This window comes from Lissotriton vulgaris, chromosome 5 (assembly GCF_964263255.1).
Source record: "Lissotriton vulgaris chromosome 5, aLisVul1.2, whole genome shotgun sequence".
Classification (NCBI taxonomy): domain Eukaryota; kingdom Metazoa; phylum Chordata; class Amphibia; order Caudata; family Salamandridae; genus Lissotriton; species Lissotriton vulgaris.
In genome coordinates this window covers 64,486,527-64,512,913 of record NC_141693.1, presented here as the reverse complement: position 1 = coordinate 64,512,913, position 26,387 = coordinate 64,486,527, and the positions used below count along the sequence as shown (strand labels likewise).

The window sequence follows — 26,387 nt, the reverse complement described above, 5'->3', positions numbered from 1 at the left end:
TCTAGAACATTTGTTTCCCACAAAACTGAAGCCAACCTTATAGTCTTCGTCCTCTACGAAGATTGCTGGTATATTCCGGACTTGTAGTCCGATGGGTATAATATTATTGCTCAAGCAGTCTGTTAAATATTTCGCATGTAACTCAGTTCTTATGAGGTTTTTATGCAGTCACTCTAAGGTATTACGGGCTGCGGACTGTTGGATATTTAGGGTATTGCCTCTATTTTGTGGTCCTAACAGTGAGGGACCACCAGCTATTTTAGTTATATAGTCATCGGTGTAAGTGAGGGTTTCTTGTTCAGACTTTGGGAATATTGGGTGGCTCTACTGTATCAAACATTGTTGACCCAAAAGACCCTTCTTTTTCAACCGGAGGCGATCTCTGATAATATTGATGAAGGCAATATGTCTTCACCCTCTATTTTTGAGCTGTTATTGGGGAGAAAAGCTTTAGGCTTATTAATGTCTGAAGTAGATCAACATTATTATAAAAGAACACGGTATAAGGTGGTCGAAGGGGCCTGGCAGGTCTGGAATACGGCTCAATAGATGTTGAATATTCTTAAGATAAATTCTTACCTCCATCTGTGGAACTCTAGTCTTCTTCCTCAACTGCACTTAGATAGGAATAGCCTGATTTGGAGGGAGAAGGGAGTAATAACCTTAGGCGACATTATGACTGGGGAATCTCTTTTGGGGTTTGAAAGTATTCAGCAGAAGTACGGTATCCCCTCTAACCAATGGTTTTTGTATGCCCAGATAGTTAGAACGTTGGCGGCAGTAAGACCGCGGATTTCTTTGGGAAAGAGTAATACACTGATTGAGTACTTGTCAAAGGGGGGAAAAGGATACAAAACGTATATAGCTTTCTGGTATCTGGGATACAGGATGATATGGAAAAAACCGAGACTTCCTTAGCGGAAAAATTAGGTGACCCAGATGCCGATCTTGATAAAGCCATACTTTTAAACAAAAAGCTATTCCGCTCATCAAACCTGAGGGCACAGCATTACAAGACTTTGTTCAGTCAATAATATACCCCAGCAAAGCTGTTTGCTTGGGGGGTAAGGGGGGACGATAAGTGCCCCAGATGCAATCAGGGCCCGGCGGATTTGGCGCATATGTTCCATCTGTGCGATAAGTTAGTCCCAATACGTAGGGAAATCATGAAATTTTGGGAGGGAGTATTAGCCGTAAAAATCAATTTAACCCTAACCCTGATGTTATAAGGTACGGATAACAAGTTGGGACTGGCAAAAGATGCAGAAGCTCTGGTTTTTATTTCAGTTGCGGTACTTAATATTCTTATCTCGGCTGGATGGAAGGATACTGCAGCTCCATCTTTTCGAATATGGCTGGCCCGATTGTTGGGAATACATAATATAGAAGCATGCTTGTATGAATATAAGGGCAAAAAAAATCAAGAATTGGGGAGGAATATTTGGGCACCAATTAAAAGGTGGAGAGATTTAAGAATCCCAAAATCGTAGGAAAGTGATATTGTTATCTATTCAATATGGTTTTTTATTCCCTTTTAATTAATGTTTGTGGGTATTCTATTGATATTTACCATGTATTAATCAGATTTAAACTAAAGAAATGATGTAACACCTGTGTTATCCTTCTACAATGGCATTTAGACTTTTATAATCCATGAACATCTCTGAAGTTGATTAATAATGATGGTGTGATTGTTTACAATGAATTGTAGTTATATATATATTTTTTGTACCAGAAAACTCTCAATAAATATAATAATAAAAATAAATAAATAAAGGTTTCCTAACGAGGATGCCAGTCTTCAAAGCATTCCCTTCTGTGTTTCCAAACGTCATTGAAATGTAGTTAAAGCCATGTTCAGGCCTCATTCATTAGTAAATTCCCTCCAATCAGAAGAGGTCTCGTCCATTTCTCATAAACTTCACTGGAAGCCTCGGATCTGCTCCTCGTCCTAAGAAACCTCTCTCCAGCCTGCAGTGACCTCCCTCTAGTCCATGGCATCCTCTTGAGTCTGCTGAAGCCTCATTTCAACCTTCAACCCTCTTCCCCGCTCACTGACCACTCATTCCAGGCACCAAATCCTTCTTCAAGTCCTCCGAGACTTCCTTGTGTGTCTTCTGAAGCCTCATTTGAATCATCCTTTTCTTTTAAGGTCTTTATTTATCATTTTTTGTAGCAAAACAGATTCAAACAATAAACATCAGCGGCTCAGCGTCCTGTCGTATATCATTGAAAACATGGGGTGTGGTCCTGGGGAATCAGATCATTGTCATTTTTAATTTCTGAAAAAAGATAGAGACATTTGTTTACAACTATTGCACTGCGGTCACACTATTGGTGAGGGTGTCAGTCCACACACATCTCTGCTCCTGTGGGCCATGTTGAGAGGGGCTGACTCCAGCCCTCTCAGCCACCTTCCCTCACCTGCAGAGACTGCCCCCACATCTTAAGTTCCTCTGTAGTGTCTCCATTCCCGAGGGATCCTTCCTCTGGTCTCATTTCAATCCTTAAACCTGTAAATATGTTTCCAAACCTTCACCATGAGGTGACACTCACGTGTGCTGCTTGTTTACTGACTTAATTCATCATTCACAGAGTTTAACGAGACATTGTACTTCTCAATGATGTATTCTGTTGTGTAGCTAACAATGCAGTTTCCTCAAAGCCTGTATGGATACACACCCTTTGGATCACTTAACTAAATAAATAAAGATGGCCGTGGACCACATAAAATATTTGCTCATGTTTCCAACACTGAGGTTCCAGTCAGTTTAACGAGGGATGTGCAGCCTTGGCAGTTTGTCTGTTGTGGCCCAAAAAGGTGCAAGGTATGGAAGTTCAAGCGGCCTGTGACAAATAAACTGGCTCGTAGGTGCAGGGGGAGGTCGCTTTAGGTCTTGGCTGCCAAATGGGAGAACGAGCAGCCGCCCCTGTTAGTCCAGCGGATGCGACAGGCGGCAGCGAGGGATCCGTATCGGAGTGTCCTGGTGGGCTGGTGAAAGGTCATGCGTTGGTTGAAGAACGCAGCCCCTTCATTGTGTGACGCCTTGTATGACTTGTATTGTACTGGGATCTCTTCATGACTGGTAGCCAGTGGAGTTTCCTGAGGTGAGGGGTTATGTGCGTCCGTCTGGGGAGGTCGAGGATGAGCCTGGCCGCTGTGTTCTGGATCGTCTGGAGTTTCCTCATGAGTTGGACTGTTATTTAGAGCTACAATAACGTATAGTGAGTTATAAATTAAACAAATGCAGTGCTCTGTAAGAGTCCTTCCAGTTCTGACACATTAGGATTATGAACAGATGAATCCAGAATAAACAAGAACAACCAAAACATTGACCTACCCGTAGTAACTTATCTCTCCATCTTCGGGCATGTTTGCGTAATGTTTCCTTGCTGCTGTGTTACTCAACGTCCCCTTTGCCTAGTGTCCACGCTTATTCACATTCTTAAGAAGTCTGCCTACCCCCATGGAATATCACGCCCGTTAGCAGTATGTATGGTTCGCTACATCTATTCGCCCACGTCGCAACCAGGCGGATCCTCAGGGTCACTGCCCTCTATCTGTTGCAGCTCATTTAAAAGGTTTTCCCAACATGCTGCTATGGGTTCTCGACGCAGTCCTAACGTTTCTTGATGGATATGCTTTCTGCCTTGGCCCATGCTAGCAATGAGTGACGCCATGCCCGTACATGTGGTGGGTCCACCACTTTCCATCATCTAGTTAGGAGCCTTTTAGCTACTATTATCCCCAAGTCTAGGAACCTAGACACTATTTTGGTGGCAGGCGTCCTCCTGAATTGATACAGGAGGTTTACGGACCATTCAAAAGGTAGTGCTTGACCTGTGCATGTGTGTAATATCCTGGTTATCGTATTCCAGTACACTCCTATTCGGGGGCAGCTCCATAACGTGTGTACTAGTTCAGCTCCTGGGGGGTGTTGTGTTTGTTTCTTGGGGTTGGTAGGATTCCTCAGGGCGACTTCCATCAGCGCTTGCTGTGATCCAGTTAGTGAAGTTGTCCACTGCTTATTCTGCGCCCAGGTGGAGGTTGAGGAGGTTGATTCAGTGTTGTTCTGATGCTTTGGACCGGCTGCGAAATGTTTTGTTGGCAGTGGAGGTGGAGGTGTTGAGGGGCTCTGAGACGAGGAAGTGGGCGCAGTGGTGGTTAGTCCAGGTGAGCTCTTCAGTGTGGGCGTAGTTCACTCTGTTGCTGGCTGTAAAGATAGGGTCAAGCGTGTCTCCTGCGATGTGAGTGATGTCGGTGACTAATTGCTCGAGTTTGAGATTGGCCATACTTTCTAGGATGTCAGCCGTGTTGGTGTCATCAGTGTTTTCAAGATGAAAGTTGAGGTCCCCTAGGAAGATGGTTTCACCTCAATGGTGATATGAGCGATGAAGTCGGAGATTGGGTTGCAGAAGGGAGGGCGGAGTCCCGGAGGTCTGTAGGCGAGGGTGTCTCCGAATGTGGTTTTGCTGTTCTTTTGGAGTTGGAAGTTGAGGTGCCCCATGAAGGGGGTGGTGTTGTCTGTGGTGGTTGAACATTTGAGAGTCTCTTTGTGCATTATGGCTGTGCCGCTGCCGTTTCTATTGGTCCGGTCTGTGTGCGTGATCTTGCATCCGTCTGGTATGGCTGTGGCAATACTGGCTGCTGATGCGGGGTTCAGCCAGGTCTCTGTGATGAAGACGGTGTCTGGGGTGGTGATGATTTTCCAGATTTCTGTGGCGTCTTTTCCAAAAAGAGCGGCCGTTGTTCAGCAGGGAGTTGATCTCTCTGAATGGGTTTGCCACGGCCCTGCTGTTATGTTATGTTATGTTATTTTAGGTGAAATTTGTAGAGCGCGCTGACACCATACGTTTCCTAGCGCTGAAGGGTGTAGAGATCGCAAAGAGGTAGGCTAGCCGGTCAGAGTGAAGAGTCTAGTTTTTAGGAGTTTCCTGAAATTCAGAAGGGAGCAGCTGGATTTGAACGACAAGGGAAGGGGGTTCCACAGTTTGGGGACCAGATGGGCGAACCGTCGGCCACCAAACTTATTGAGTTTTATGGTTGCGGGGACCAGCAGGTGAAGGTGAGCCGACCGGAGATTGCGCACCGGGCGGTGCTCCACAATCAGGTTTTTAAGGAAAGCAGGGCTGGGGCAATAGAGAGCTTTGAACGCCAGACAGCCGATCTTGAAGGATGCCCTTTGATCAAATGGCAGCCATTGTAGTTTACGCACCAGAGGTTTAGCAGATGGCCACTTTGGGGTTTTAAGAATGAGTCTAGCAGCCTGATTTCGTACAATTTTGAAGACGACAAAGCAGTGATTGTGGAAGTCCGAGAAGTCGAGGCGGGATAGCACCAAGGAGATCACAACCTGTACCAGTGCTGCATGTTGAGTGTGAGTGACTTGTTGTGGCTGATGAACGTGGTGTGGTGTCTGTTTGTTTCTCTTGTGATGCAGATAAATCGGCAGTTCCGGTAGGAGAAAGGGCCGTTGGTGTCCAGGGGGAGGCCTGGGCGCAGCAGTTGTTCTGGCATCCGGGGTCCAGGGCTCTGAGGGCCAGATGGATCAATATAATTATTTGCGATTCCCTAATTGCGAATCACAAGAATTCGCAATTAGGGAATCGGAAAATGCAATGTATGAAGGTGTATAGTACACCTTTTGCAAATCCTAGGGGGTCGCAAATGACCTACCTCATGAATATTAATGAGGTAGGTCGCAATTTGCGACCCCCTAGGAATCGCAAAAATCACGGGGATGGTAGCCTGCTGAGACTAGCAGACCACCATGTCCGTGTTTGCTTTTAAATAAAGCAATCTTTTTTTTGTAAAGCAGCCCGTTTTCCTTAAGGAAAACAAGATGCTTTACAAATGGAAAAATGATAAGATTTCTTTTGAATTTTAAAGCGTAGGTTCTTAAAAATGGTTTTACAAACATTCACAAAGGGGAAGGGATCCCTTGGGGACCCCTTCCCATTTGCGAATGGGTTACCACCTGCTTGAAGTAGGTGGTAACATGCGAATGTTTTGCCACCGCAAATGCGGTCACAAAACATTCATACATACCTATGCGATTCAGTATTAGGAAGGGACAACCTAAACACACCCCTTCCTCATACCGAATCGCAAACCCATTTTGCGATTCAGTAACAGGTTACCGAATCGCAAAATTTGGTTTGCTGCATCTGAAAAGCAGTTTTTGTGTTCGCAAACAGGCATATCCGCAGAATCTGTCCGAATGCAAAAATGCTTGATAGATCTGCCCCAAAGTTTGTCTGCTGTGAAGCTCAAGCGGTCCATGGTGGGTGGAGACCTAGTGCAGAGCTAGATCCATTATTAGGGAGATTTATAAAGCGCCTGGTTACGCGCCCCGGTGTGTTCCCGCGCTATGGTAAGTGGAATAGACAGTCCAAGCACGGCATACCCACTGTGCGCGTCTGCTGCGTGGGTGCGCTGTGGTCTGCATGCCAGAGGACTGGGTTACTGGAAAGGGGGTGACAATGGTGCCCATAAGGGGAGACCGCAGGCACAACGGGGAGCGAGGCGGGAGGCGAGGCGTAGGGAGCCGTAGGCCTCCAGGCAGAGGAAGGAAAGTCCCAGCAGAGCAGGGGGCAAGGGATTGGTGGGGGCAGGCAGGGACAGAGGGAAGACGAAGAAGCTAGACTGCAAGGTCAAGTACAGCTGGCCCGGGCTACCAAGGTCAAGAGGGGCGTTGCTGGCAGTAACTACTGGGAGTCTGGTGCAGGTTGGGCTGAGGGGAGAGCGTCGGGCACGTGTCATGGGGGACAAGGCCACGGAGCCCTTTAACTGAAACTGTGGGCGTAAAAGGGGTGGCCCAGCCTCCTGTTTCTGACGGGCATGCACGGGACCACCCTTTGTCTGGGTTTTGCCTGAGCACCACCTTCACAGCTCCTGTGAGGCAGGAGCCGCAGAAGGAATTAATATGGTGCCGGAGGTGTGAAAATGTGCCAGGCCCACCTCCTGGAGGCTGCTGGGAACTTTAGTTCCCTGAGGCTGATGGTGGCGCTGGCTCTGGCTCCCTAGTGGAGCTCGCAGAGTCGTGAGGCAGGAGTCCGGGGCCTGGAGAAGCGGGTGAGGGAGCGGCAGATACTGCGGTGCCCCATCCTTGGTCTGTTGAATCACTATCTACCCTCTATGACCATTGCTTGACATCAGTCTTTGTAAGTGCCTGGGTAAGATCCGTAAAGGCTGTCAAGTTCTTTGTAAACCTACCACAGTATGTCATCAAGCATAGGAAAAGTCTTACTCCTGTCATGAAAGTTTGTGTGAGTGCAGATTTCTTGTCTTTGACTTTGTGGGGATTCGGAGTCACCATTTCCGCTGAAAATCTCTGTTCGAAGAAACTGATGTGTTTCTTTAGAAAGTCACACTTGCAGGGTTTAGCCTGAGGCCGCTTGAAGGCACTGCAGGACTTTTCGAGGGCAATAATGACTGTCGCATGGTGTGCCTGCACCAAGATGTCATCACAGATGTTAATTATTCCAGTCAATTCATATAGAACTTCTTGGATGGTGTTCTCAAAAACATCAGCGACACTGGAGATTTCGAAGATTAATCTTGTGTATAGTCTCAGACCCAGGTGTGTGGAGAAGGTCGTGATATATCAAAAAGAGGGATCGAGCATCAGCAGGTGATACCCTGACTTACGATCTGTTTTGGAGAACAGGCTGGCTCCTTTGATCTCATTTATTGGTCCATCCTTTGTAGGCGTGATATGTTGTTGTCTTTGGCATGCCTGATTTAGGAGGTGCATGTTCAAACACAGCCATTCGTCTCCTGGCTGTTTGGGCTTCCTGGTGACAACAGTTGTGAAAACCCAGGGAGTGACCCATAATCTCACCCGATGATGTCAGCCTCTTCCAGCCTTCATAGCTCCTCTTCCAGCCTTCATAGCTCCTCTTCCACTTTTGCCTGAAGATGAATCGCCACTCAGTGATGTCAATAGATTGATCGATCTGCAGATGCACAGTCTTTCCTTTCAAACACCCAATGCCATGAAACAGCTGTTGCTTTCCAGGAGAAGATTGTCCAGCTCAGCAGTGGAGGCAGAGTGGATCAGCTGAAAACTTGTGGCTGCCTGGCAGCATTCCTGCACTCTTCGGTAATGAGCACCTCTGCCCTGACTGCTTGATCTCCACTTTGAAGACTCCTGTTAAGGGTAGTGGGTTTGGATGTCATTTGGAATCCATTTATATCTCCATTGGTTTTAGTGTTGTCTCTTTCTTCCTCTCCTCCAAAACACTGGTGCCTGTGAAATACATTTCTATTCTGTCCAGCCACACCTTCCATTTAGGTGCTGTGAAGAGAATGCCCAAGAGATCATGAATGGACAGATGGCGAGGATGGAAGGCATCTTGGGTGGTCTGGATGTGTGCACGCAGAGTGGAGCAGGCTGGTAGTCCGAGTCACACCTCGAGGCTGGTGCCTAAGGTGGCGATACTGCAGGGAGCACACGTCTGCCGCAGCCAGGTGTGATGACCTGTGCTGCAGTGATGTAAATGTAAATGTGTTTGTATTTATATAGCGCCTTCTACCCAGAGGTCTCGTAGCGCTGTATTTATACCGCTGTGGAACCCTTCCTGGTTTTCCTGTGAGATGTCCACTCCCGGGCACCCCCATGGTGAAGCCAGGCATCCAAGCGCTGCTGGGGCCGTTGTGCAGATTAAGCAAGCTATTGCCCAGAGTTGCAAAGTGGGACCCATGATTAGAATAGGCACCGAGGCGAGAATTATCAGGTCCGGGGAGAATGAGTCCAAGAGCTGCCGAGGCGGGGAATTGAACCCTGGTCCCGGGCCAGACCTCTGCATCAGGATCTGCCACTCTAACCATTGAGCCACGCTTCTCCACAAGGCAGTTAGTTAGGCAGTTAGGGTTCATACCCCGAGATAACATGCACGCCTCCTGAAGGGCAGTTAATCATACCTGTGATGGTGGAGTTTGAGGTCGCAGCTTGAGTATGACGGGTGCCTGCATGTAATTAAAAAAAAAAAGCATCCACAATCAAAATGTCCCTTGTTACCAAATAGATGGGGATGCTTTAGTCCCCAAGGGGGCAGAAAGAATGTTGGGGTCACTTTTCAAGGGGAGGCTAGGCATGATGTGTGGGGTGGGGGGGTGGGGGGGGGGCAGGCCACTCGCACACATTGTAGCAATACAAAAGCTCCCAGGTGTCTGGTGGGCTTTCTGCCTCTCCCACTGGAGCTGATTGGGTTAAAGACCTCTCATCTGCCCCCTGGGTTGGGCAGACTATTACGGTTCATTTGAGAGGTTGGGTTAGGCCCAATGCCTAGGGTGGCCGATCCCACCCATTTCTCCCCCAAACAATCATCCCTGGTGTCTACAGCGGTGACCCCCCCCTTCCAGCAGGTAAATAAAAGAAGAAAAAAATGAGAATAAACCGTGGTTTGTTATTATTTTATTTTGTGTCCTGGCGTCTGGGAGGCGGGGCCAGGGGGATACCAGGCACCCGCAGCGAGTGGTATGACCTGTTATCCGTGCTCGTGAAAGTTTGACCTGCTGTCTCAGGCATGCCAAACCATCAAGCGCACTTTGCTTGTTCTCCACGCAGGCTGCATTACAGCCTAGGTCAAGAACATGCCCACGCTCCCAGTCCATGGCTGAGCGCCGAACCACGGCAGCCAGACCAATCACAACTCTTCACTGCAGCATTGTGATTTGCTCAGGGGAGCCTGAGTGCTTCCTCGCTTCTGGCCGAGGAGAGACGTCATTACGAGGAAGGGCGACTAGAAGAGACGTGGTGGAAAGAAGGTAGATTACATTTTTCTTTTTTTTACTACCCTGCTCCGTGCCAGCCCCACTGGGTGTATAGTGGGTAAAAACCACCAATATGCCCCCACGGGAGTAGAAAGACTTTTGGGCCTGTGGGTAGGGGGGTGCATTACCCATTGCCAGAGAGGAGCGCTTCCCCCTCCAAATATAATCCCGAGTGGTCTAATGGGCTTTCTGCTGCCTGCTGGGGGAAGAGTGGACGAAAAAACCTCATATCAACGACCGACCAGTGGGTACAGGCTAGGCCCAGTGCCTCAGAGGGCAGCTCGCACCCATTTTGCCAAGAGGCCAAAGACCAAACGCCGCTTGTGGGGCCACCTCCGTCAGGGCAGGACTGCTTGATACTGCAAGATATCATGGCCTCGATCCGGAGGATAAAGTCCTCGCTGGAAATACTTATGGACTTGGTCAGGAATAAGGTATCCGTAATGAGAGCGGATCTGCAGAACATGATCTCACACAGGAGGTCAGTCGACTAACCCTTAGAGTCACTCTGGGTAGCCTGTGACATAGGCAAGTAGGTCCAACCTTTCCTCTTCAGACAGCAATGCAGTCCTTCTAGCAGCAGGGCAGTCCTTCCAGCAGCAGGGCAGTCCTTCCAGCAGCAGGGCAGTCCTCACAGCAGCAGGGCAGTCCTTCCAGCAGCAGCAGCTCAGTCCTTCCAGCAGCAGGGCAGTCCTTCCTTGCAGCAGCAGCTCAGTCCTTCCAGCAGCAGGGCAGTCCTTCCAGCAGCAGGGCAGTCCTTCCCGCAGCAGGGCAGTCCTTCCAGCAGCATGGCAGTCCTCCCAGCAGCAGGGCAGTCCTTCCAGCAGCAGGGCAGTCCTTGCAGCAGCAGGGCAGTCCTTGCAGCAGCAGGACAGTCCTTGCAGCAGCAGGGCAGTCCTTCCAGCAGCGAGGCAGTCCTCCCAGCAGCAGGGCAGTCCTTTCAGCAGGAGGGCAGTCCTTCCAGCAGCAGGGCAGTCCTTCCAGCAGCGGGGCAGTCCTTCCAGCAGCGGGGCAGTCCTTCCAGCAGCAGGGCAGTCCTTCCAGCAGCAGGGCAGTCCATCCAGCAGCAGGGCGGTCCTTCCCCCAGCAGGGCAGTCCTTGCAGCAGCAAAGCAGTCCTTCCAGCAGCAGGGCAGTCCTTTCAGCAGCAGGGCAGTCCTTCCAGCAGCAGGGCAGTCCTTCCAGCAGCAGGGCAGTCCTTCCAGCAGCAGGGCAGTCTTTGCAGCAGCAGGGCTGTCCTTCCAGCAGCGGGGCAGTCCTTTCAGCAGCAGGGCAGTCCTTCCAGCAGCAGGGCAGTCCTTCCAGCAGCAGGACAGTCCTTCCAGCAGCAGGGCAGTCCTTCCAGCAGCGGGGCAGTCCTTGCAGCAGCAGGGCAGTCCTTCCAGCAGCAGGGCAGTCCTTGCAGCAGCAGGGCAGTCCTTGCAGCATCAGGGCAGTCCTTGCAGCATCAGGGCAGTCCTTGCAGCAGCAGGGCAGTCCATCCAGCAGCAGAGGGTCCTTCCAGCAGCAGAGGGTCCATCCAGCAGCAGGGCAGTCCTTCCAGCAGCGGGGCAGTCCTTCCAGCAGCAGGGCAGTCCTTCAAGCAGCAGGGCAGTCCATCCAGCAGCAGGGCGGTCCTTCCCCCAGCAGGGCAGTCCTTGCAGCAGCAAAGCAGTCCTTCCAGCAGCAGGGCAGTCCTTTCAGCAGCAGGGCAGTGCATCCAGCAGCAGGGCGGTCCTTCCCCCAGCAGGGCAGTCCTTGCAGCAGCAAAGCAGTCCTTCCATTAGCAGGGCAGTCCTTCCAGCAGCAGGGCAGTCCTTCCAGCAGCAGGGCAGTCCATCCAGCAGCAGGGCGGTCCTTCCCCCAGCAGGGCAGACCTTGCAGCAGCAAAGCAGTCCTTCCAGCAGCAGGGCAGTCCTTTCAGCAGCAGGGCAGTCCTTTCAGCAGCAGGGCAGTCCTTTCAGCAGCAGGGCAGTGCATCCAGCAGCAGGGCAGTCCTTCCAGCAGCAGGGCAGTCCTCCCAGCAGCAGGGCAGTCCTTTCAGCAGGAGGGCAGTCCTTCTTTTGAATCTTCCACACGGCCAGGAGTGTTCTGATGGAATGTTCTGAAGGTCCTCATTTCATACTGGTGTCCGCTTTTTGTGGGGAAATTCCCCAACCAACCCCAAAACTGGTTCTGGTCAGTTCTTCCCCATCCCCTGGTCTTGTCTCTAAACTGTCCAGAGTGACAAAGGCAAGGCCAGGCCTGATGTCAGGTTCCTTGTGTGAATCTTTAGAAGTGTAATCAGGGTGGGGTCCAGCTTCTCCCCAGCCATCCTATCAGGAAGGCCCTTCCCCCTTACATCCTTTGCTCAGTGTCTGGAAGGGTGTACACCAACGCCAATATGTTTTTAAGGGAGAATCAGTGGGAGCCGGGAGGCTTTGACTGCAGCATTCATTGCATCCCACATTTCACCCATTAAAGGTCATCCGATGGATGCATTGTAGGTGTAAATAACCCCAGACTGGAATTGAATAAAGGGATTTGGATGCACATCCTCGTGCACGTGGGGGCTTCCAGAGCACAGTGGGTTTTTATTTAACACATCTCGTTCTCACAGCTGTACACACAAAGAAGAAGTCAAGATTGTAATATTATATATCAATAATAAAATGAATGCCCATTCCGACCCTATGGATCCCCCATAGGATAAATCACAGATAGATCCTATGGATGCCACAGACAAGTTCAGCCAAAGATGAAGGAAGAATCCTAAGAAGAAACTGTGCCTCGAGGTTGCAGCATATAGTGACGTGAACTCTCCTCTCTACAGAGATAGTATGCTGCGCTAATCCCATTAAAAGTTCTAGAACAGGGAAGACGGGGTTTACAGTTGCAGGGATTATGTGTTTATTGATCCAAGATTCTAGAGCAGCGATGAAGGGGGATGTAGGTATTGCGTGCTAACCCCACCAAGGTTCTAGAGCAGAGATGATGGTGGTTACACTTGCAGGGATTATGTGCCTGTCTCCCTCTGTAGTGAGGGTATGTGGGCAGAGAACTGTCGGCAGAGAACTGTGGGCAGAGATCTCCCAAAGTACTGGAGCTTTTGAGCATTCATCATTGCTGATAACAATATTTCCATTACCCACTGTGTGCAGCGTAACAACCTGAGAAGGATGAAAGGGTGAGTTTGCCTTGCTGGATTTCACAGTTATGTCTTACAGGTCAGACAGATGCCGGCAGTGAGCACTTACCTCACTGAGCCATCTTGTAAACTTGAGGATATATTCTTAGAGGGGTTTGTGCTCTAAAGTTCTAGATCAGCGATGATGGAGTTTGCAGTAACAGAGGGTTTATGCTAACCCTGCCAAGGTAGTAGAGGAATGGCTTATATATTCTTGTCCTTAAATCACCATCCAGCTAAGTGAGCTGTTAGCCAAGACGCCTCCACCCGGAGTGTCCAGCGATCGTGCAAGCTGAATATTTCTTATAGTTTTGCCCTTTTGTAGGAAGGAGAACTGCCAATTTCTCAGCAAGAGAGAAGTATAATCATAGGATGTTACGATTTACTTTGCCATATCACAAAGGGACGCCATCTTTTCTCTTCTGTGGCCGACTTGTGGTCCAAGTCCAGTCTACTGACATCTCTTACAGATCTGAGCCTTTCTGATACCTTTGGCGGGTCAGGAGTAATCCATTTCTTACAGATTTCCTTTCTTGCTAAAAATATCAGAAACAATATACATATATATATATATAAATATCCAAGTTTAACTCATCCCAGTAAGGCCACAAGTCCATTTCAAATAGGATAAGGCAGGGGCTCACCTTAAGTTTTTCAGCCAATAAGTTCTTGAAACATCTGAGGTACATTCCCCCGGAAGAAGGCCAATAACGGCAATCCACAAACATGCCATTCGTATATTGTCCGCTTCTGTGTCACTGTACTTCTTAGATTTTGATGGTTCCAGCATGGTCTTTCTTAACTAACTTCGCTGGTGACCAATAAGCTCTCTGGAGAGTCAACAAATGAATCTTTTTAAGTGGTGCTGGTTTGACCAGAGTGTATGACAGATTTAAAGATACTCACCATAATTGCTCTGTAGCCAGCTCTGGAAGATCCTTTTCCCAGTGCAGGGATGGAACTCTCTTATCTGCTGCGGAAATAAATATCCAAAACCACTGGGAAACCTCTTTGTTAGGTTGCTGCTTCGCTCTCACCCGCTCGACAAAATCCTGCATTGAACCGGTCAACTCTGACAACTTTTTTGGATGACTGACAAAAACAAGGCTGCAGGTAATCAAATTTAGAAAGCCCCCCCTTCAACAGGTCGGATATCTCTTTTTATGTGATGAGGGCATCACCCTCCCTGAAGTCTCCCCAGCTGGAAAAGTTGCCATGCTGGAGAGGATAACTAAGTTTATCTTTAAGCTACTCGGGGGTTCCAGGAGAGCCCCAAATTGGTGCTGGTTCTGCTTTGTAGTCTATCCCGAGTATTTTCTTAAAGAAGACCCACACCCTCAGGGTTGTTAAGAGTACCTTCAACTTAACTTGTTTAAAAACTTTGGGTCCTTAAACTTAAACAAATAACGTATTCAGCCCTAAATGCTTCTACATAACTTCATACAATTGACTCAAATCAAATCAAAAATTCTTTATTCGGTTATTAAAGCACAATAACCATAAAAGTACAGATAAAAACACAGTATAGAAAATTCATCCAATGTATCAAGGTCAATTCTTCATAGTTCAGGATACTATCGATTTACGTGATATGTAAACATTTTTTTTTAAACGAGGAAATAAATACACTAGTTAAAATGTTATCAAGCTTCTGTACAGCTAAAAAGGCAGGGCGACAGCGATTAATATCCATGGTCTTCAATAAAAGACGAGTACAGAAAGGCCTGTCCCAAACAGATTATTTATAAGATTTTTTACAGGTTTTTTGCAAATGCACAAATGCAACATCAAGCGAAGGGGATGGGATGAGATACAGGCAGTTGATGGGTGGGGTGCGTCGACGTTTCGACTCGGCTTGTGCATAGAGGGTGACTTATACCTCCGCTGTGAGTCTTCTTCAGGACGAAAGGGGGGCTGGGGGCAACCTAGGGGTGAAAGATCAACTTTCGGTTAATTGGCGCCTATTACCCAATCCGGGAGAGAATTGAGTGACGGTATAGTACTGACCTAATCCTGGTGCAGGTCTTGACAGATTAATTCAAATGTCTGATGACCATGTTCTAATTAATTGACGTTTTAAATACTGGTGAGGACTTCACAAGGTGGGCCCTCATGAGTGGATTTCAGCTCACTACTAATGGGTGAGTGCAGAATCAGAGTCACCTCATACCTTGCGTCACATGCAGAATTGTATGCATACTAAGTTTAGTATTGGTTGTCCACAGAAAGCCCTGACAGAGCCATTAACTACTCAACCTCCAGTGGTTTACCTGAGATGCCTGTGTGGCACCAGGATTCGGTCAGTACTATACCGTCACTCAGTTCTCTTCCGGATTGGGTAATAGGCGCCAATTAACCGACAGTTGATCTTTCACCCCTAGGTTTCCCCCTGCCCCCTCTTTCGTCCTGAAGAAGTCTCGCAGTGGAGGTATAAGTCACCCTCTATGCACAAGCCGAGTCGAAACGTCGACGCACCCCACCCATCCACGGCCTGTGTCTCATCCCATCCCCTTCGCTTGATGTTGCATTTATGCATTTAAAAAAAACTGTAAACATTTTTATAAATAATCTGTTTGGGACAGGCCTTTCTGTACTGGTCTCTTTACCAGTCCATTGCCTAGCATTAGAAATGTATAAACTCTGAATATTAGTGACTATTCACCTTGTCCTACCCATCACGAGCACTCCCTTTCTTCTCCCATCCCTTGAGCAACCTTTTGTCTAAATTAACTTTTGATCTGTTTCAAGTATATAAAATTAAATATACTGGACTTAAACAATTCTTTGACGCTTCCGTGTTTTACATTGACTGTACGTTTTGAAAAATGCTATCTTAGATAGCAGGGTATGTTGTTGTGTTCATTGTTGGTATGTCTTACCGGTGTTTGACTTAATTAAGCAACACACACATGATAAATTATAAATTACTCTTCTCTAAAGCAGTCAAGGACCACTTGCTTATTACCTGATTGGCTATATGTTCCTAACTAATGTGGCATCTGGATTTATGGTGTTTTCAGAGCACATGTAACCCCTCCAGCCATGCGTGCATTATTGGGGCCAATCTCCGGCTGTGTGTACTTTATATACACAAGACTCCACCAGAAGCAGATGTAACCTGTCAGTCGGCCCCCCTCTCACTGAGCTGACCACCGCTCATAGACGACCCAATCTGAGGCACTCCGTGGACTCACATGAAGCACACTGGTCTCACTGAGCTATCTGCCATAGAACACCCACATCCTGTCATAAGATATTAAAGGAACTTTTGGATATCGTTAGAGCTTTGGCTGTTGTGTATGAACAGTAACTCACACTGAGCTCCAGTCCGCAGGCGCTGCTCTTAATACTGAATCTTATTTCAAATACGGGTCTTATGTGATGTTCGTCCTTTGTTCCTGTAGCTGTCATTGCTCTTTAATACAAAGATGATGTGTCTGTTATTACAGGTGTAATAATGTGAAGATTCAGTGCCCAGAGATGGTGGTGAAGATTTATAAAGGTAAATATCATTGTGACGATTAGCTCTGTATGTTATGGTTCATGAAAATTATGTGGTATGGTATGGTTTTGTGTGGTATGGTATGGAATGTTATGTTCGTATGGTATGGGATAGGAATGGATGAGATTGTGTATGGTATGGTATTGTATGGTTTGGAAAATTATGATTGGATGGGATGGTGTGGTGTGCTATGGGTTGGTATCATGGTGTAATATGGTATGATGGGATGGTGTGGTGTGCTATGGGTTGGTATCATAGTGTAATATGGTATGATGGGATGGTGTGGTATGCTATGGAACGGTATGGCATGGAATGTTATGGTGGTATGGTATGGGGTAGGAAGGGATTAGATGCAATTGGATGGTGTGGATTGGAGTTTTATGAAATGGTATGTTATGGTGGTATGGTATGGAACGTTATAATGGGATGGTGTGATGTGATATGGGGTGGAATCATAGTAAAATATGGGATGGCATGGAATTGCACCTCAGAATTTGGTATTCCCTGCATAACTCATTCTGCGTTCCAGAGTTCAAGCTCCAACAGGGACCTAACACATGCTTCTGCAATGACCCAGCACATACTGACCTAGGGCATGCACCTACACTGACCTAGCACATGCATCTACACTGACCTAGCACATGCACCTACACTGACCTAGCACATGCATCTACACTGACCTAGCACATGCACCTACACTGACCAAGCACATGCACCTACACTGACCTAGCTCATGCACCTACACTGACCTAGCTCATGCACCTACACTGACCTAGCTCATGCACCTACACTGACCTAGCTCATGTACCTACACTGTTGTAGTTCGTGCACTTACCCTGAGCTACCCCATGCACCTACACTGACCTAGCGCATACTTCTAATCTAACGTATGCACCTATAGTGACGTGGTGTATGAACCTACACTGACCTAGCACATGCACCCATGCTGGCCTAGCGCATGCACCTACACTAACCTAGCGCATAGATCTACTCTGATATAGTGCATCCATCTACAATGCAGTGTAGTATATGACTGGAACTCTATACCTTGGAGTAGATCTGTCATTCTGTACCATCAAATGCAGTGTACTGACTAGTACTGTATTCCTTCGAGTAGCTCTCTTGCTCTGTATAATCTAATATAGATTACTAACTAGTACAGTATGTCTTGGATCAATTCTGTTTTCTGTACAATCTAATGCACTGTACTGGCTAGTACTGTATACCTTCTAATAACTCTCTCACGCTGTACGATGTAACGCAGTGTAGTGACTAGTATGGTATACCTTCTAATAACTCTCTCACGCTGTACCATGTAACGCATTGTACTGACTAGTGCTGTATACCTCTAGTAGCTGTCCTTCCCTGCAGCATCCATTGCGGAGTACTGATTACTAATGTATACCTTTGAAGGATTTGAAGTAGCTTTGTCCCTCTGTGACTTCTAATAGAGTGTACTGACTAGTACAGATCACCTTCTAGCACCTCTGAGATGCACCCCAGTTGCAGAACATTTGCCCCAAGATTTCTCATCCTTTTCTACCGGAAGGACAGCTGTTGAAGCTTGGTTTATTTTTGAGAAGCAGCTTCACCTCTTGTGAGCCTTTTCTTTCCTCCTAGTTCTTGCTTCTGCTCTAACTTTGCTGCTTTAAGACTCTTATTTTCCAGTAGTGGGGAAACTTCCAGTAGTAAGGTTGGATCTAATTGTAATAAGGGTTTGCTTATCATGTCACTATTTATTCGACTGCAGTCCGTTTTGATCACTGTGAGTATCTGCCATCTGAATTCGGTCCAGCTCCTCTCCCAGCGTGTTAACTGATTCTGTTCTGTTAGCAGTTATTTTTTAGGTCTCGCCTAGGCAGCGCGCGTGCGCTGCTCGTGCTTGTGGCGTCATCCACCTTGCGGGATCGAGCAGCGGCGTGCCACAGGCACAAGTGCAGTGCTTGAAAAGTGAAGACCTCGCGAGCAGGCATGCGCGCACCACTCCCGGGCTTGTTCTGTTAGTTGTTCTCTCTATAAGCAGAGAGAAGTGTGTATATAGATTTGCCACAAGGCAGCGTGAGAAAGCGGAGAGCGGCATGGAAACATGAGGCGGCATACCGGATCACCACCAGCCTCTGACGGCGTGTTGCTGGGCAACCGAGTACACCGCCTGCACTCCCAGGTGAAACATTTGCACCCTTGTTTGTGTTGTGTGTGAGCATCCGAAGAGTAGCGGTGCTGTCCCTCAGCACGTTGACCAAGTATACAATGGCATTGTACTACTTTGGCAGAGTTCGGGACTATTTTGGGATTTATTTACGAGCACTTTTCACAAGCGCAACTGTTTATCGTAAAGTCACTTTTCACAATCACCACTGTGCGCCCGCCCACTTTTTGTGCATGCCGCTCTGCACCTTTCCTCCCTCCTCTTGTGCTACATGTCCCTTCGTCTAATTACCGCCCCCGCTTTTTGCTCCGCCATGAGACTGCCCGTAGCTCCTCTTATGTTGTTCATCCCTTCTGCCATTAGCGTACCTTGCCCTCCCCTGTGGCCGTAGCGGATCTGCTAAGCAGGCTCTCCCGTTGCTGGCTCCATTATTGCTGCCCCTGTGTGGGCTTGGTCAGGGAGGCATTTTCAAGTTGAATACAATATACACGTTCCTCATACCCCGCAGACGCACTGACCAAGATACGAGATGTCCATTAACTTGATTAGGATTCTCTAATTGTGACTGATTGGCATATGCAGCGGTAGTGCTGTGGACTTCATCCAATGTTTATATATGTGATTTTCTTTTTGCTTGTGTCACGGCGCAAGGAATTAAACAGTTATTACATTCATGTACCAGACCGAGGTCAAGACAAAGAGTCACTGTAGGTGATGCACAGCTGCTTTTTTATTGTCTCTGTTTCTGGGACACTTTAGCATCAAAGTCGGGAGCTTCTTGACAAGATGGTTGTTCTGAATGGACAGATGACGTGGTACTCCCTTAAGTGCAGAAGTCACTTTGCAGCAATTTCCACAGCTTTATTAGTTGCCAAGATAGACTGATTCATTTTACCCCACACAAGTGACCCCTGAGTGCCTGCGAATGTTGGTTTAGGGATCATAATGAAAGACTTGTTCAGAAGGGATACAGGTTTGAATCCCTGCAGTCCATTCTGTTGATCAGTAGCTTTGATTGCAACGATTTGACTACCAGGCATTGGCACCTTTTGCAAGTTATGCAAGCGCATACTGACCTGTTGCTGTTCACAGATTTGGCTATGGGCAGAATCATAGACATCAATACACCAAAATGGAAGGTGTACCGGAAGTGACATCACATATCCTTTGACCTTAATGACATCACATATGGGGACGCATATGACTACTACTGACTCCAAGGCATGGTGAATAGTGGCACGGCTCATGGGCCTCCATGCTAATTCAGCATCATGTCAAGGGAAACAGTGATGTGGCAGTCTCCAGCTGTGATAATTAAGAACATGAAAATGGTGAAAGGACCCAAAAACACAGAGTACTCTTTCAAGGAACTTGGTTCCTTTGTTCATGCAGTACATAATGCAGGGAATTGACATGCAGCCCATCTCTTTGTGTTGGTGTGCAACTCTGATCATGCCAATGTCCACAATTCTTCATTCTTCAGGAAGTGTCTTAGTCAAATGAAGGTGTACTCCAGCCTTCCTGCTCCATCGAAGTATAGGTGATTTCACACAAGATGCATACACTTGGCGTTCCATTGGTTTCTGGAGGGAGGGAGAATGAGAGATAGGAGAGCAGTAGAGGAAACAGGTAGGAAAAGGACGGATATCAGTTCTGACGACTAGTAAACCCTGCTGATAACGGTAGGGTCTAAATAAATACAGGACTCCTCCCAACGTGGGTGTGCTCCTCCCATTATTTAATTAAGATCTACTCACACATACAGTTGGTACTGGTTAGGCTAGCCATGTAAACGACATAGATTCACACAGGAAAAGCTGGTAATCGTTCTCTACATGGTTTGATCAGCTGCTACTAGTCGTTGTCTTGGCCGATTCATGGAGCTGGTCGTTGTTTTGAGTGTATCCTACCACACATCAGTGAGACGCCTTCCGAATCATGTACAGCACCCATCAGGAGACTTGTTACCCGGATCTCTTGCACAAGAAACGCGTGGAGTCGGTCAGTTGGAAGAGGTATCTACTGAGCGGTGACCCTGGGCCCAGAGCACTGCTCAAGGCCTCGCGCATGGTCACAGATGATCATAATGGTGATATTACATCACTATTAACATTTTTGATGATTTCACTAAAATCATGTTTGCTGACAGTGGGAATATTGCTGTTTAATTGAGTGACCATTGCAGGGACATCTACATGTTGTGGTAGTGCAACCTTCTCGCTCATTTTAATGTCTGATTATGTGTATTGGTGGAGTTTCAAAGACATCAAGCATTATCTTTAATCAGTCAAGATATTGGTTATGAGTGACTTTTATTGACGAGTGCAAAACAGACTTTTTTGATAAGGCTTTATCGTTCACTGCAGCAATACATTGTTTTGATTGTTTTCCAAGCTGCCTTAAACACTGATCTTGAATAAGGGAATAAACAGGGCATTTTCTAGTCAGCCTAAGACTTGCTACCGATCGTGTTTTCACACTACTGCCCCATGTTTAACAACACTGAAGGGAACATTTTCTGTTGAGGTACAGTTTTTACTGTTCATGACTGTATTTGTGTATGAAAGTAAAGATATTAAAATAAAAGTAAATATCCCATCATTCAACACAAAATACCATTCCACATAATTACACTCATAACACACAATCTCACTCCGCATAGTTCCACTGCACACCATGCCACATAATTCCACTACACTAATCCACTCAACATAATTCCGCAACTAAAACTTACAATCCAACCCACATAATTCCACTACACAACAAATGCATACACGCACATAAAATGTGTTTTACAGGTAAAGCACATTGCCATTGAGTATATCATCACTGCCATTTGCTTTCACGCACACAAAGCACTCCACAACGCCGGACCAGCCTACCTTAACAGCAGACTTAGCTTCTACACCCCCACCCGCCATCTCAGCTCCGCCAGCCTCTCCCTCGCCGCTATCCCCCGCATTCAACGAATGACCTCCGGCGGCAGATTCTTCTCCTACCTCGCCGCCAAGACCTGGAACACCCTCCCTACCCACATACGGCAGACCCAAGACCTACTCGCCTTCAGAAGACTCCTCAAGACCTGGCTCTTCGAGCAGGAGCAGCACCACCCCCCCCTACACTTTAGTGTAGTGAGCAGTCTAGTGCTGCGCGCTTTAGTGTAGTGCGCAGTCTAATGCCGTGCGCTTTAGTGTAGTGCGCAGTCTAGTGCTGCGTCCCTTAGTGTAGTGAATGGTCTAGTGCTGTGCGCTTTAGTGTAGTGAGCAGTCTAGTGCTGCTCGCTTTAGTGTAGTGAGCAGTCTAGTGCCGCTCGCTTTAGTGTAGTGAGCAGTCTAGTGCCGCGCTCTCCAGCACAGCGTGCTCCTTCCAGATGTGGTGTAAATTAATCATATGTAAAACAGAAGCAGTAATTACAGCCTTTATTTGTGTCTTTAAATCTCTAATTCTGAATCTCTTCTCTGCAGTGATGGTGACTCTGGATCCTGACACGGCTCATCCTGAGCTCCTCCTGTCTGAGGGGGGGAGACGTGTGAGAGAGACGGGCACAGCACAGCGCCTGCCGGACACCCCCAAGAGATTCACCACCTACTACTGTGTGCTGGGGAGCGAGGGGTTCACCTCCGGCAGACATTACTGGGAGGTGCAGCTGCTTCAGGAGGGGGGAGGGTGGCATCTGGGGGTCGCAGCAGAGTCTGTGAACAGGAAGGGAATCTTCACATGGTCACCTAAGTGGGGAGTCTGGGCTGTGCAGCGGTGGGGGGATCAGTACTGGGTTCTCACCTCCCCTGTAACCCCTCTAACCCCTCGTGAGAAGCCCCTGAAGCTGGGGGTGTATCTTGACTACGAGGGGGGGCGGCTGTCCCTGTACAATGCTGACTCCATGGAGCTTCTCTACTCCTTCCCGCAGGCCCCCTTCACACAGAGGCTCTTCCCGATCTTCCGGCTCAATGGAGCGGAGCTGAGGCTGGTGTGAGAGTGACCCCCCAACTGTCATCTACAGTTCAAACACCAACATTCTAAAGAATCTTCTTCACAAGGACCCTCCCACATGTTGCCATGGCAACCAGAAGCCTCATGTGAAACTGACTGCTTCATATCTCTTTTCCTTGGACTTTTTAAGACCAGGGCAGGAAATGTTTGCTCTGTAAATCATGCAGCAGACATCATGTAATATATGATAAAGTCTCTTTAACAAAAGAATTTGAGAGGTGCACTCGGTAAAGTCAACAACACAAAAAGTTAATTGATTTTGTAAATCTTCTGTTCTTTCTTTAATGCGTTCTTTATTTTCTTTTAAAATACACAGGCACAGCCAACGCGTTTCATTCTCTTTCGTGCCTTGGGAATTTCGTCAGGGCATGCAACAAAGGATCTTACAAATTCAATGGTCCAAAGCGGTATACACCTGTTACAACGCAACTTTTACAACTACCTACCATTACAACGCAACTTTTACAACGCATACCATTACAACGCATTGCGCTGGGGGGCGCTCTAGGATAGGGAATAAGTATAATTTACTATCCAACTCCTTCCCTAGTGTCCACGGGGACTGGAGTTGGAATAGTAAATTATACTTACCACTATCCAGCACCTCTAAGCGCTATGCGTTGTAATGGTATGCGTTGTAATGGTCGCGTTGTAATGGTAGGTAGTTGTAATGGTATGCGTTATAACGTCATACATCCGTCCAAAGCGTGAGCGCACCCGCAGTACTGGTGCTGAAGGATTAGTGTCAGTAATGTGGCCCCAATTGTTCCTGGATATTATAGAAGTAGCGTTCCAAGTGAAGTATCTGCTCGTAATACCACAAAATAGCCACCGTAGTTCGTGGATAGAAGAACAAGTATCGATCCTGGCCCCCTTGTGAAGTCAGTGTGGACGAGGGCGGGGTGGCATTCGCTCGTCGACCGGTGTCCAAACGAGTCGTAAGAGTATTCTTTAGGTTGCAAGACCTGTAATAGGGTCTCTAGTCTCCTGCTCCTCCCCGTGGAATTGTGGACGTCAATGATAAAGTCTCTGTAAACTTCAAAAATGTGTATTTCTTTCACACGTGGAACTTTGACATTAATATGCACATTATAGCGCTGCGCTGAGAAGTACTTATTGAAAGTGATTGTTTTTAAACATGACCCTAGAAACCAGTCCTGCCCCGCCCAATAACAGGGATATTATTAATGACCTCAGACGCAAGACAGTTGTCACGTGATCCAGATTCATGGCGGCTTTAGGACAGTGCGACCGGTGCAGCCGCACCTGCGCTAATCTGGGAGCAGTGATGTGTGCAAAAATAACTTTGGCTTTTAAAAGACCCTGCTGCTTCCTTGTGTGTCCAGCAGGTTTCAGGCAACAATAAAAATGTCAAGATGACACAGGTGATGACTGTTTCTACTGGAGAGAGATCGAAGTTTTGTCTTGTCACAGTTTCAACTCATCCTTAAGTAGCGCAGAGGGTTAATATGCCGGCTGCAAAGAACGTGTACATGCAGAACACATAACGGTAATCCTCATTGGTTTGTGCAACATTTCCTATAGGCTGATTTACACATATAAGATTCCTTGCCTCTGTTAATGTGTGTTTGTTGTAAAGTGCTCTGACACCCACGAGTTGGCATGAGTAGCGCTATAAAACAAAAGACATGCGTATGAGAGAGGGACTGTACAGAGATGGGTGCCACTGTTGGAAGGTGGGAGGGTAGAAATATTTAATAATGGTGTCATGGGCGGAGGGGCACAAAGAAATATTGTCACACCTGGCGCCTCTAACTCTAAAGCCGGTCCTGCCCAGAATCTTTTAAATCCATTAATTCAAACGCAATCGTTTTTTGTAGCGCTGCTATTCTAAACCCACAGTTTTGAAGGTGCTTTCATATGGGATAAGGAAGAAAATTGACCATCAGTGAAATCAAATATTTTTCTAGGATCACAAAATTTGGTTACGCTGTGAAGCCGCAATTAAACCAGGTGTTCTAGTTTCCCTTTGGACAAATTACCTACTAAATGGGTATCTATTTGTCTCTCCTTTTTACCTTAAATGTTAATACTTTTGTGTTCCATCACCTGTGAATTAAGCTGATATTTCTTTGCCAGGGTTTAAAAGTTCTTTCTGATGACAGTGTTTTTGTAACGTGTGCATGACGAGGCCAGTGAAGATATATCACAATGCAGAACTATTTTAAAATATTGCAGTTCCTAAACTGCAAAGATTCCATCACAATTACAGACCATCATGTATAAGTTGTTTCTTGTGAAACCTCTTCCCTGCTGCACAAGCCACTATTATAATTTATGAAATGTGTATTGTGCAAAGATATGCAGATTCTGTGAACAATGTGCAATAATGTTATATTCCAGCAGCACAAATACAACACAATAGCCTCCTGCAGGGCTTTCATGACTCCACAAACATTCCAGGTCGCGCAAACATATTCGGTATAATTAACTTGTCTGCAACATTTTTTCCAGACGTTATTGTGTATTTACAGGCCATCCTGTATTAAAAGTAGAATCTATTTTTGTCATGAAACTTAAAGAATATCAGCTAGATGTGTGACACTGAGAAGCAAATCTGCCTTTCAAGCCGACGCCAGTGCATGCTGGGACTGAGATAACGAGGATCTTAATAGAAAACATCAAACTACAAGTCCCAAAATGCAAAGTGCTGTTGATACAAAATGTTGGAGGGGTCACTTAGAGTGAGATTTTGACAACAGGGCAAGCAAAGCAAAATGATTTTGCTATGAGTTTTAAAAGCTCCTGGACGGCAGAAATGATGTGTAATACCCGTCACCTCTTCATCCCTTTAGGGGTTTCTGCTTCTTAATATCCGAGTCTCTGCTTCATGGAGATTGGTTGTAATTCTTGTCTCTTGAGTAAGACGTGGGCTGAGTATGTTCTCTTTCAGCGTTAGTGTCATGACGTCCTTTTATAAGGTAGCTCAGTAGGTTGTGGCACATCTGCGGACCCATGATCCAGACGTCACAGGTTAGACTCCTGGCAGGGGCTTCTCTGGCTTTCTAATGATTGCACTGTAATGCATCATTTATATAAACCTTCCTGCTGCCACCAATGACTGCAGCTGACGTCACTGAGAAATGGACCTCTAAGCCCTAGACATTCATTTAAGATCCTTATGAATTCTGGAGTTGTAGTTTTGGTTTACTTCAGTACAAATATTAACAATATCAGATTAGGACTTCAGACTGAGGACATAAAGAGGATTGAGAGATGACGGTCCAGGCGTCGTGAGAGGTACATACGAGGTTAGGACTTCAGACTGAGGACATAAAGAGGATTGAGAGTTGACGGTCTGGGCGTCGTGAGAGGTGCATATGAGGTTAGGACTTCAGACTGAGGACATGAAGAGGAGTAAGAGATGACGGTCCAGGCGTCGTGAGAGGTACATATGAGGTTAGGACTTCAGACTGAGGACATAAAGAGGATTGAGAGATGACGGTCCGGGCGTTGTGAGAGGTACATACGAGGTTAGAACTTCAGACTGAGGACATAAAGAGGAGTAAGAGATGACAGTCCAGGCGTCGTGAGAGGTACATATGAAGTTAGGACTTCAGACTGAGGACATAAAGAGGATTGAGACATGACGGTCTGGGCGTTGTGAGAGGTACATACAAGGGAGTTGGGCTATCTGTTTTTTAAGGCATGGGTCATATGAACATATCAGTCACAACTGAAGGAGGAGGGGCAAAAATGTGTCTTGCCACCATTATCCACATCCCATGATGTCAGTGACATCAATAAACTGTGTACAGATTCCCAGGATGAAGGTAAAATAAATGCAGCCTTAAACATCTGCA

At 47.0% G+C, this 26,387-nt stretch overlaps 1 protein-coding gene across 1 annotated transcript in view; it reads left to right on the top strand.

Moving 5' to 3' along the window:
- LOC147710178 (E3 ubiquitin-protein ligase TRIM39-like) overlaps positions 1–23,946 on the top strand; it is a 112,393-nt gene extending 88,447 nt beyond the window's left edge. The window contains exons 5-6 of the mRNA XM_086920866.1: positions 16,372–16,424; positions 22,038–23,946. Coding sequence (XP_086776992.1) covers positions 16,372–16,424; positions 22,038–22,546 — 562 coding nt within the window. The 3' untranslated portion in view covers positions 22,547–23,946. The remainder of the gene's footprint in view (positions 1–16,371; positions 16,425–22,037) is intronic.
- Positions 23,947–26,387: the final 2,441 nt, after the last annotated feature.